Genomic DNA, 13,115 nt, shown 5'->3' on the forward strand with positions numbered 1-13,115 from the left:
GAAAGTCCTGTATTTTATGGAAAATCCATATTTTGCCTTGGAGCATGATACTCAGTTTTGCTGGGTAGGTGATTCTTGGCTTTAATCCTAGCTCCATTGACCTCTGGAATATCATATTCCAAGCACTTCAATATCTTAATGTAGAAGCTGCTAGATCTTGTGTTATCTTGATTGTATTTCCACAATACTCAAATTGTTTCTTTCTGGCTGCTTGCGGTATTTTCTCCTTGATCTGAGAGCTCTGGAATTTAGCAACAATATTCCTAGGAGTTTTCTCTTTGGGATCTTTTTCTGGAGGCGATCGATGGATTCTTTCAATTTCTGTCTTACTCTCTGGCTCTAGAATATCAGGGCAGTTCTCCTTGATAATTTCTTGAAAGATGATATCTAGGCTCCTTTTTTGATCATGGCTTTCAGGTAGCCCAATTGTTTTTAAATTATCTCTCCTGGATCTATTTTCCAGGTCAGTGGTTTTTCCAATGAGATGTTTCACGTTGTCTTCCATTTTTTCATTCCTTTGGTTCTGTTTTATAATATCTTAATTTCTCATAAAGTCACTAGCTTCCACTTGCTCCAATCTGATTTTTAAGGTAGTATTTTCTTCAGTGGTCTTTTGGACCTCCTTTTCCATTTGGCTAATTCTGCCTTTCAAGGCATTCTTCTCCTCATCGGCTTTTTGGAGCTCCTTTGCCATTTGAGATTGTCTATTTTTTAAGGTATTATTTTCTTCAGTATTCTTTTCGGTCTCTTTTGGCAAGTTATTGACTTGTTTTTCATGGTTTTCTCACATCACTCTCATTTCTCTTCCCATTTTTTCCTCTACTTCTCTAACTTGCTTTTCCAAATCCTTTCTGAGCTTTTCCATGGCCTGAGACCAGTTCATGTTTTTCTTGGAGGCTTTTGATGTAGGCTCTTTGACTTTGTTGACTTCTTCTGGCTGTATGTTTTGGTCTTCTTTGTCACCAAAGAAAGATTCCAAAGTCTGAGTCTGAATCTGAGTCTGTTTTTGCTGCCTGGCCATGTTCCTGGCCAACTGCTTGACCCTTGAGTTTTTTGTCGGGGTATGACTGCTTGTAGAGTATAGAATACTTTGTCCCAAGCTTGAGGGGCTGCGCTGTTGTTTTCAGAGCTATTCCTACACAGCAAGCTCTGCCATACCAGCGCTACTCCTCCCCCAAGAACCGCCAACCTGGACTGTACTCAGATCTGAGCAGGCTCTGCACTCTTGTTCTGATCCGCCACTTAATTCCTCCCACCAGGTGGGCCTGAGTCCAGAAGCAACTGCAGCTGTGGTTCTGTAGCTGCACCATCTCCACTGCCACTGGGGTGGTGGCCTAACCAGGAACTCCTTCCACTCTGTACCTGCAGTTTTTTCCCACTAACCTTCTCTGTTGTCTTTGGTGTTTGTGGGTTGAGAAGTCTGGTAACTGCCACAGCTCACTGATTCAGGACGCTAAGGCCTGTTCTGCCTGATTCCCTGTCTGGTTGGTCCGGGCGCAGCCCATGCTGGGCCCTGCTCTGCTCTGCTCTCAGCTCCCTGCGCGATAGACCTTACCCAGCAACCATCCAGGCTTTCCTGGGCTGGAGTCCTGCTTTCCTCTGCTATTTTGTGGGTTCTGCAGTTCTAGAATTTGTTCAGAGCCATTTTTATAGGTTTTTGGAGGGTCCTGGGGGAGAGCCCTAGGCAAGTCCCTGCTTTCCAGTTTCCATCTTGGCTCCACCCTGCCCCCATACCTTCCATTTTTAAATAACCCCAGAGAAAGCTTCCCCAAATAAATATACTTCAATTTGTCTTCATTGGAATGGTCTATATTCTATAATCATAGATCTGGAGGGCAGGCACTGTCTTTTGCCTCTTTTTGTATCCCCAACATTTAGCACAGTGCCTGGCACATAATAGGCATTTAATGAATGTTCATTGATTGATTAGAGCTCATCTAGTCCAGCCCTCTTATTTTACAGATGAGAAAACACCTTCCACTCCCATTTCTACCATTCCAACGAGAGAATAATGCCTGGAAACCATCCTCATTTTCATTATCATCATCATCATGTCTTTTATCTTTATCTGTTTTGGGGAAGTGATCATTGAGGAACATTCATCTTACAGACCTGGGGAGAAGGCAGGTGGTGGGCACTTCCTTTAGTCTGTCATTCACCACACTGTGGTCATCCATTGGAAGCTGGTTGACAGAAAACTGCTAGCCTTTGACATTCAGGGTCTTCATGCCTGAGAGCTGCTACATGAAAGTGTTTGAAATACCTGCTTTACCCTTATGTGTATTTTTATAGGATCATCCATCTCAACTCTCTTCTGCAAGGAAATACAGACTTTTCCAGATTTTATATGACTCTTTTGAGTGCCATTGTTATCATATCATGCTAATCACTTAGTTATATGGTATTTGTTTCCTTGTAAGAAATATTCAGGTCACAAGGAGCCTTTCTAAACAATATAAAATACATGAAAGAATTTGTGACAGAGATCAACTTTATGCTGATAATCAAAACATGATTTTAATCTATGGTAGATTAACTCTGTTTAAAGTTTTAGCCCTGAGCACCATTAAAAAGCCAAATGAAAAAGTGATCGGATTTTCAGGAAAGATGGTCAGTATAATTTCTATTCCTTTTCTCTCTTAACAGATGACTGGATATGGTCAAGACGGGGTATTCAGTGGACCTCTGAAACCCATGACATTTTCTATATCTGAAGGTGAAGAAAGAAACAATCAAGTTATATTTCAGGTAATGACTATCTTTGGGCATTAAGGTGTCTCATTTTAGTGAGCCCTGCTACACAGTGGACCTTGATTTCCTTTATCTAACTAAGAGCATAGCCATACCTAAACTAAAATGGTAGACGGAGCAAGCCTTACCAAAAAATTTTGGAGAGCAAATTAAATAGAGGGAAGTTATCACTGGTATTACAAGGGAATGCATAATTACATTATATTCTCCAATGACTCCCTATGCTTTAAATGTTCCTTAGGGTGGGGAACAGGACCCCTGCCACTCAGAGTGAAACTTGGACTGGAAAAGGAGACAGTTTGATGTGTCTGAATAAGCTACAGCACAACTCTGCTATGTGTTCAAATGTGGAAGCAATGTGTTAGATTAAGATTCAAATTCCCTGGAAGTCAGTCAGGGTAGGAATAGGCAATTTTTGCACCAGAGGCAATACTCTAACTAATTTCCACCCCAAAGTTTAGCTCCAAACTCTTCTCTATGACTTTGAAAAGGCATCAGCAGAAACAATGGTGTTGGAAGACAGCTGGAAATGGAGAAGGTAGTGTGGGTAGCCAGAGGGGCAGTAGTGGATGAGCATGTATATGAGTGTATGTGTGTGTGTGGTGTGTTTGTGTGTGTGTGTGGTGTGTGTACATGTATGTGTGTGTGTGCTTGTGTGTGTGGTATGTGTATGTGTGTGTGTATATATGGTATATGTGTGTTTGTGTGTGGTGTGTGTGTGTGAGTGTGTGAATGTACTTGTATTACCTTTACGACCTCAATTTTGGGTGGAACCACTGGGCATCTTTGCTTTAGAAATGTCTGAATTTCAGCAAATTGGTGAACAAAATTCAAAATGATACCCTAGTTCATGATGCTTTTAACCTCTTTTGTGTTTGGATCCCTTTGGCAGTCTGGTGACACCTATGAACCCCTTCTCACAATAATGTTTCTTGTCTACCTGCATAATTGAAGGAAAGCCTAAATTTTAGTTAGCGATTAGTGAAAATGAAGATGTAATTTGTTTCCCATTCAAGTTTATGGCCCTCCTGAATAAAAATAACTAACATTTACATAGCATTTTAAGACTCGTAAAGTCTTTTACAAATATTCTCTCACTTTATCCTCACAACTACCCTTGGAAGGAGGTGCTACTATTATGCCCATTTTACAGATGAATAAACTGAGGCAGAGATTAAGTGATTTGCCGAAAGTCACTCCACTAATATGTGTCTAAGAGCAGATTTGAACTCAGATGTTGCTGACTCCGACTCTAGTGCTCCATCCATTATGCCACCTAGCTGCTTTAACCCTTGGGGTGTCTGTGGACTCCAAATTAAGCATTTCTGCTTTAGCTTAAAGACTTCATATTATTTGTCTTGGGATGAAAGTGGGAAGGGGGAAAACCTTGTGAGTAGACTCTGTGTGGAGTATTGAAAAGAGTCCAAAGCTGAGAGTCAGGAGAACTCTAATATTGACTAGCTGTAAGACCTTGGATAAGACATTTAATTTCCTTAGGGGCTCAATCACTCATCTACTCAATGAGATGACTTCTAAGGTCCTTTCTAATTCTCAAATAGATTCAACTGAACAATCACTTATTTCGGACCTGCTGTGTAGTAGGCATTGCTCTAGGCATCCGCAATATATAGGCAATAATGATATAATCCTTGCCCTGAAGGAAATTGCATTCTTCTAGAAGGGGGAAGGCAGTGGGAGGAGGATGCTGGCCTGAGGAACAGCATGTGCAAAGGTGTAGAGATGAGAGATGGAGGATGGAATGTTGTCAATGGAGAATAGGAAGTGGACCAGTCGGATTTATCTATATCTACATACAAATGAATGTATGTGGGGCTCGAGCTCACTGCAGAGAGCATGAGGAGTAGTAATGTGTGATTAGTCTGGAAATACAGAAGAGTTGCCAATCTGTGGCAGTAAAAGGAGTTTCCTCACCATAGATTCCCTAAGTCAATGAAATCACAGGTATGGACCACCCTACCTCCCAACCCCCTACCCCCAAAGGCCTGCAGTGTAGTCTAATGAAATAATTACTGGACTTGGAATCCAAAGGCCTGAGGATGAGTCCTGCCTCTTCCACTATCTAGTGGTGGGATTTGGATAAAACATTTAATGTCTCTGGACCTGAACTTCCTCATATCTGAAGTAAAGGTTTGGTCTGGATAATTTCTAAGGTGCCCTCAAAGAGCTTATATTCTTTTATACTCTAAATGTGTTCATGGGTGCAGCCTATGGAACTCTTTGTAACTGCCCATAAAACCAACAAATTGTTCCTCTATATTTACTAATTTTGTTTTTCTTTCCTTCCCAGTTTAAGACTGATGCTACCGACGTGACATTTCAGTTAAGTGGTGAGACAGATAACATTTTTTATATTCATCCAGACGGAATACTGTATTATACTGGAATCCTGGATAGAGAAAATAAAGCTGTCCATATACTCCAGGTGAGCAGAAACCATGCCTTGGGCTACACCCTGATTCTTACCACTTAAAGCATCATAAGCAACTCAATCATTGGCAGAGTTATTTCCTACTAAACGCCAGCTCTTCTGGTCTTGGTGGAGTAGTTTGTTAAAAATGATTTAGGTAGCAGAGTGGCGCAGCGGAAGCGTGCTGGGCCCATAACCCAGAGGTCGATGGATCGAAACCATCCTCTGCTAGCAAGTCCTTATTATGTGTGGTAAACTAAAAATAAATAAATTTTAAAAAATTTTAAAAAAAGAATGATTTCATTTTAAATTTACGTGTCCACTTTGTGTGTGCCCAACTGTGGAAAAAACAGAAGAAATCTCTCTCTCAGACTTTGTGACTGAGGGACTCCTATTCTCATGACAAAGTCCTTTACTCAGGAATGCTCCTCCAAGTGCAGCCATTTTAGTTCCCCTTAGAACTCATCTCTTACTTCCAGACTCTTACTCTTCCTATAACCCAATTCTTTCTCATACCGCACCTTGCTACAATACCACACCTGCTCTTGAATATGCCCAGGGAGAGTCAATGTTGGGATGAGAGGTGTGCTCTGCAATGCAAAGAGTAGAAAGTGCAAGTGAAGAGATATGGGCAAAACTCACATTTTTTCCTTCTCTCCTTCTACTGAAAAGCTAGGGGAAACAGGGGCCTGTGAAACTAGCCTGTGACGGGGGTGTGATACAGGGTGGGACAGAGAGAATTTCAAGCCAGGGCTCAAAGAACTCCCTCTTCTCTCCTCCCCCCTCCTCCCCTCCCCTCCCCCCTCCTCCCCTCTCCTCTCCTCTCCTTTCCTCTCCTCTCCTCTCCTTTCTTCTCCTCTTCTCTTCTTCTCTTTTCTCTTCCTTCCTTCCTCCCTGCCTCCCTCCCTTCTTCCCTTTCTCCCTTTCCTTCTTTCTTTCTCTCTTTCCTTCTTTCTCCCTTTCCTTCTTTTTCTTTCTCTCTCCCTTTCCTTGTTTCTTTCTTTCTTCCTTTCTTTCTTCCTTCCTCTCTTTCTTTCTCTCTTCCTTCCTTCCTTCTTCTTCTTCTTCTTCTTCTTCTTCTTCTTCTTCTTCTCCTTCTCTCTCTCTCTCTCTCTCTCTCTCTCTCTCTCTCTCTCTCTCTTTCTCTTCTCTTGGCTAGCCTAGCTGCCAAGGTCACTTAGCATTTTTGGTATATTGCAAAGAACATAAGAAAGAGAAACTCTGTATATCAACCCCATTTCTAACACCAAACTTGCTATGTCAGGCCTCCCCTGCATCTCAATGTCTCCAGGTACAGAATGGAGAATGGCAATCCAGGCTTGACCTACTTCTTAGGGTTGCTATGAGTACCAAATGAGACGAGGGACATCAAGCACCCTATATTTTGATGCTCCTGGGTATCTGTGATCTCACTGTTGGTCATAGTCCTTCCAATGTAGATTGTTACCTACTCATGTCTTCTCATTCTGGCTATTTCTTGTCCATTTCCTTCTCTATAAACTCCAATGAGGAGATGTTGGAGATCTTCCAGGGAGACCAGTGCAGCATTCAGATTGTCTTCCTACAACTGAAATTGTTGTTACGGTTCACAGTCCACGTGAAAGATGTTGCCATTTTACTGCAGCTGCTGCTACGATTGTTACTAGTAATATTGTTACTAATACTGTTGCTGCTGCTGCTGCTTGCACTACAGTTACTACTGCTGCTGCTCCTATTCCTAGTTTTTAGAGAATACTCCCATAATACCATACTCCTAGTGCTACTGTTGCAATGATTCTGGCCAATTTATTTTGATTGTGCAGATTCCATTATAGTCAGCCTTTGACAACAGTAATCAATTCCCTAATGAACAATGGGATCTCTCCTGCCACCGAAGTTGACGTTATTTTGATGGAACCCTCAGATTTCATGCTATTTGACTAACTCTAACTTCTTTCCTATGATTTTTAGGCCTATTACCCCAACTGAAAGGTCTCTTACCATAGTCATTGAGAGGCTCAAGTGAGACAGCATGTAAAACTCTTTGCAAGTCCCAAAGCACTATCATCATTATTGTTAATATTATTTTAAACATTTCCTTTCAACGTCAGGTAGAAGTCTTGGATGCTGGAGGGAACCTAGTAGAGGGTCCGGTTACTATCACAATTGTAGTTGAAGATATTAATGACAACCGTCCGGTCTTTCTCCAGACACAATACAATGGAACTATAAGGCAGAATTCACGCCCAGGTAACAAAGAGGGACAATGTGGGGCAAAATGGGTAGGAAGATCAGTGAGGCCTGGGAAACCACAAAAATGGAGAAGAGAGGGAGGGAAATTCATTTCAATCCAATTCAGATGCTGCGTGCTGTGATGGATACTGAGAGACAAAAACAAAAAAGAAAGGGAGGTTCCTGCCCTCAAAGAGCTTACCTTTTCTTAGATGGTAGGGGATGGAGTGAGAAATAATGTGTTCATTAATAAGTAAACGCAAACCGTATACAAGATTAGTACAAAATTGTCTTTTAGGTGAAGGGTCCCTAAAAATTGGAGGGATCAGGGCTGGAATGAAGCCCTTGAGCTGAAACTTAGAGGAAGCTGGGGATTATAAGCAGTACAGGCAAGGAGGCTTGGGCCAAAGAGGATCCTTAGATCTGGCACTGTGATCTGCTCAAGGAAACAGTACTCTGCTAATTCAGTGATAGTTTTTCTTTCTTCTGGATGGCATTAAAAAAAAAAACACCAGCAATATTGTATTTCTGTAAGATGTTACACTAGCTTCCTACCTCCTTCATAGCAGCCATTTAGGAAATGCTTGTCAAGTGAATGAATGAACCAGTTCCCCAGCCTAAGGCTGATGATTTTACATCTTTTCTTCTTGGTTTTGCTAAATAGGAAAGCCTTTCATGTATGTCAATGCTACAGACCGGGATGATCCCAATACTCTCCATGCCCAGCTTTTTTATCGAATTGCCGTCCAGCTTCCCAAGATAAATGATGTGATGTATTTTCAGATAAACAACAAAACAGGTGGAATTTCCCTTACCCGAGAAGGTAAAGGATGCAAGCTGTCTTTTTCCTATGCCTCAAAAAAACTGAGGTGTGAATACTGTATAATTGCCCCCTCCAAGGGGTCACACAAAATCAGCAAAGTAGACACAGTTGCACCCTCCTGTTGTTTCTTTCCTTCCCCCTTTTCCAGGGTCACAGGAATTAGATCCACTAAAGAATGCACGTTATGACCTGGTGGTTTCTGTCATGGACATGGGAGGTCAGTCAGATAATTCTTTCAGTGATACCGTACCTGTGAATATTATTGTGGAAGAGAACATTTGGAAGGCACCAGGGACTATCACCCTTCAGGAAAACTCTACTGAGCCTTATCCTATCAAAATCACTCAGGTAATAGTAATAATAGCGAATATTTATATAGCTCATACTGTGTGACAGATAACATGATAAGTACTTTACAGACTTTATCATATTTGATCCTTACAACAGCCCTGGGAGGTGGGTGTTTTCATTATCCCTGTTTTATAGAAGAGGAATTAGAGGTTGTGACTTGCCTAGGGTCTGAGGACAGATTTAAACTCAGGCCTTCCTGATTCCAGGCCCAGTATTCTATTCACTATGTCACCCAATAGTGGCAAATATCCCATTAGTCCCCTCCTCTCCATATACAGAGGTTTAATCTCCCCCTACCCTGTAATCTTCAGTAAAACAATACGAATTGAGTACACTTTTGTGCATTGCAAAAAAAAAAAATGCAAAGCAGCAAAGTGAACCACATATTGTCTCTGCCCTTTCGGACATTTACATACTGTAGCACAGATAAGCACTGAGGATCCTCATCCCAGCTCTCATTCCTAGTGATCAGTTAGGTCCACATGACTTCTGAATTCTAAGGGGTACCCCTGAAGAGTTGGGAGGAGGGAATAATTCTCTTATGCCATTGGTTCAAGGCCTGACTGGTGTGCTTTCCCCAAAGATTATTAGTTAAGAATCAACAAAAGTCAGCTAGACTTTTAGAAGAGCTTTTAGAAAGTCAAGTAGCTTTTAGAGAGGGGTGTTTACTAATGTGGTATAATAATAACAGCTGGAACCAAACATCTCCTCCACCACCCCTATTGACTGAGATATACTTCCCCAAGAATCTGGAGTCCAGGAAAAAAGTGAGCTTAAGCTTAGAGAGCACATGTGGGGAAATGGATCATTCATAGCTCTTGGTTAATGGAGGTCCTTTTCTCCTGTTCATGTAGTGCTCAGGAAGCTCCCTTTAAGCATGATGAATCTATATTGAGTTTGTCCTTGGCTCCCAATGCAGCTCTTTTCATAATCTGATCCAGTGATACTGCTAGGATATCAGCGGGAGGATAGAAAATCTAATATCTGCTGCCCTTTTGAAGCTCAAATAGTTCTCCTCTTACCATAGAGAAGTAGAGAATGAGACCGAAGACCCCTCCTTCCCTCCTTTTCCTTCCTCCCCGCTTCCCCCTGTGATGACTCTTCAGAGTGTCCTGGATAGCCATGCTTGTTCCAACTTCTGTGATTCTTGGGACTTGATGTTCCAGAGGGTAATGAAACCTCCTAGTCAGACTTCCTATCTGATGTCATTTGACTTTATCAGATGGCTTTCAAAGACTTTCATACTTAGTCTAAAGGGCTATGATTGAGATGGACTTACTTCAAGTAGGATGTAACTTGATTGAGTAAACAGCACATTGTTCTAACATGGTGCCATTATCTACATGAGAGCATGCCCATTCCACACAGTATATATCTGATGAAGATGTTTTGTTTTTCAGCTACAATTTCAGCTTAGAATTATGTTTCTTCTATTAATGTCCATTGTCTTTGTTTTGGACATGGCCCCCTGAGTGTGACTCTGATCTTGTCAAGGGATAAGGTCTGTAGATAAGACTGATCCTGAGCACACTTGTGAAGTGAGCATTTTTTAAAGTTCTCTCACTTAGTGTTTTGTAAGTCTCTCCCTGTTCTAGGCACCAACATCTATTCTACCTCTCTAGTATCCTCACACTGCCCCTTCAGCTACCCAGGATTCCACTATATGATCCCTCACCCAGATTTGCCTCCCTTTGGCAGTCATTCATGTCTTCCCTCCACCAAATCTTCAGTCAATGAACTCAGAGGAAGGGGTTGGGATAAGCCAAATAAATCACCAACAATTTGAGTGTTAATGGCTATTAATGTGTTACTTGTCTAAGTGGAATTTTCCAGGTAATTGGAGAGAATAAATTGGTAATGACACAAAGAACAATAATTAGTCCAGCAACTCTTTTGAGTATATGTCTCATTTCAAGTCAATAGAGCAGCCTTGCTATTAAATTTTCTTGTTCATTTAAAAAAAACCTCCAGAATTTGGCATGCACCTTATCCCTGGTGTTCTCAAGACTAAGCATCTTGGGGAGGGATTTGTATTATTTACAGATCCATTAGCTTCCTTAAACATCTCCCAGGAGAACAGTTCAGAGTGTCCCCTGGTTTTTTTTTAAATTCATCTGTGGTGAATTTTGGAAGCCTGTAGTAAGCCAGTACTCCAATCCTTAAATTTTGTCTGTCACAAAGAACATTTTATCTATTATATAGACAGATGTATATGAATCCTTGAACATCAGTTAGATTCCAAGATGGAGGGATGGGGTGGAAGGGAGACAGGGCAAATACTATATGTTTTAGAAAGGTCAGATAGTATTATTTTGTGAGGGGAAAATGCTTCTGAAAATGCATCCATCCCTGCCTTTGTAACAACCTTGAAAGGTGAAAGCTTTCTTCAGTCAGTCAGCTGTTATTTATTAAGTGCCTACTATGTACCAAGCACTGAGCTAAGTGCTGAAACATCTTTGGTTGGAAGTTAAATGTTCAATTGCCAGTACGATATATACACATGTAGCCACACATACACAAGTTGTTACATGCACACAAATCCATAACAATTTTTGAAAAAGCAAAATGATTAGGCAATGAAACACCATTTATTACTTGTCCCTACTATGTGCTAGATGCTGGGGACACAAAAATAAAGATGAAAACAGTCCCTGCCCTCACAGAGCTTACATTCCATCAGAAGGGATGTTACATTCAAATATTCATGTTCACAAAATAAATACAAAATAAAATACAAAGTAAATACAAGGTAGTTAGAGAGAGAGGGCACCAGCAGTTGGCAGGATCAGGAAAACCTGCATGTAGGAAAATACTTGACACAACAAAGCTGCAGCTTCTTAGATTTAAGAGGTGACATAGTGTGATGGAAATAGTGCTTTACTTGGATGGAGTCTGAGAGTTTGGCACTGAATCCTGCCACTGCTGCTTGGTTCCTATGCTACCTTAAACAAGTCACAAGTCCTCCCTGGGCTTCAGTTTTCTCATTATTAGAGTGAGGGCCTGTGGGCTAGAATCAGGGGTGGGGAACCTGTGGCCTTGAGGCCACATGTGGCCCTCTAGATTTTTTCTATGAAGTTTGGATTCAAAGGGCCACACTTGAGGACTTAGAGGGCCATATGTGGCCTGGAGGCTGTAGGTTCCTCATCTCTGGGCTAGATAGCCTCTAAGATCCCATACATCTCTAAATTGATGAACCTTTGCTTGCATTTCACAAACTGTCTCTTGTTGTTTGGGGGACTCTAGGTGCAGTGGAATGATCCAGGTGCTCTCTACTCCTTATTTGAAAAGAAGCCAACTAGATTCCCATTTTCAATTGACCAAGACGGAATTATTTATGTGACTGAACCCTTGGATAGAGAAGAAACGGATTCGGTAAGTAATCTTGAAATGGTCATGAGTTGGCAAGACATGGTCTTAGCCAGGGGTACAGATGACAGCAACAGTGATTTTATTAAACAGACAAACATTCTATATCCAATAAACAACTAAGTGACCCATAGGATGTAGTTTTAGACTTGGAATAGGAAGATCTAATTTCAATTGTCTGACTTCAAACCTCAATTACAACCTATGTCACCCTGGGAAAGCCACTTAACTTTTCTTAGCCTCAGTTTCTTTATCTGTCAAATGGAGAGAGCACCATTGTTGTAAGGCTCATCAAGGAAAACATAGGTAAAGTGCTTTGCAAACCTTAAAGTACCATATAAATGCAAGTCCTCTCCTTTTCCTCCTCCTCTTCTTTCTTCTTCCTCCTCCTCTTCTTCCTTTTCCTCTTTTTCCTCCTCCTTCCTATTCTTTCTTCCTCCTCCTCCTTCCTTCTTCTCTTCCTCTTTTTCCCTTCTTGACTTCCTTCTTCCTCCTCCTCCTCCTCATAGCATGCTATCTACTTTCAACAAGCATATTTCTTTTCTTCAAAACCCAACCTTTTCATTTCCCCTCCCTATTCTCCATGTCTAAGAAAACAGAACCCAAATGGATAAAAAGAAATAGTCATTTACTTTGCTTTTCAGGGTGAGATGCAGGAATGAATTTTGGATAAATTTTCTCCTGACTTTGACTTTCCTGTTTTAGTATGTCTTCTATGCAACTGCAAAGGATGAGAGTGGACTCCCCCTAGCAAGACCATTAGAAATTAATGTTGAAGTTACAGACATTAATGACAATCCTCCTGTTTGTCCTGCTCCAGTGACAGTATTTGAGGTCCAGGAGAATGAGAAAATAGGTAAGGAATGATTATGTTATTTTTAGAAGGAAAATCTAATTCCATGGTCCCTGCTAAGTTATTTGCTGTTCCCACTTAGAGCTTCACATGCATGGGGGAAATGAAATAGTCGAAATGTACTTGTAGTAGAAAATGGAGTAAGATTCTGGTCCTTTTAAACAGAGTTGGTCTTTTAGTAACTATAAAATATTTTAAAAAACATTTTAACATGTTTTCATTGATATCCTAAGACTGTACATCAGCTACATTTCTCTATGTATCACTCCTTTTCTTTTTCTTCCAGAGAACAATTCCTTGTTACAAAGTCTTATGGGAGAAATATAATTGAG

At 41.0% G+C, this 13,115-nt stretch overlaps 1 protein-coding gene across 1 annotated transcript in view; it reads left to right on the forward strand.

The window, feature by feature from the left end:
* The first annotated feature begins 2,646 nt into the window (after positions 1-2,646).
* The window catches only part of CDH17 (cadherin 17), a 40,388-nt gene continuing 29,919 nt past the window's right edge, over positions 2,647-13,115 (forward strand). Inside the window, exons 1-7 of the mRNA XM_036741395.1 lie at positions 2,647-2,748; positions 5,060-5,194; positions 7,270-7,408; positions 8,055-8,213; positions 8,362-8,561; positions 11,808-11,936; positions 12,636-12,786. Coding sequence (XP_036597290.1) covers positions 2,647-2,748; positions 5,060-5,194; positions 7,270-7,408; positions 8,055-8,213; positions 8,362-8,561; positions 11,808-11,936; positions 12,636-12,786 — 1,015 coding nt within the window. The remainder of the gene's footprint in view (positions 2,749-5,059; positions 5,195-7,269; positions 7,409-8,054; positions 8,214-8,361; positions 8,562-11,807; positions 11,937-12,635; positions 12,787-13,115) is intronic.

This window comes from Trichosurus vulpecula, chromosome 1 (genome assembly GCF_011100635.1).
Source record: "Trichosurus vulpecula isolate mTriVul1 chromosome 1, mTriVul1.pri, whole genome shotgun sequence".
NCBI lineage: Eukaryota > Metazoa > Chordata > Mammalia > Diprotodontia > Phalangeridae > Trichosurus > Trichosurus vulpecula.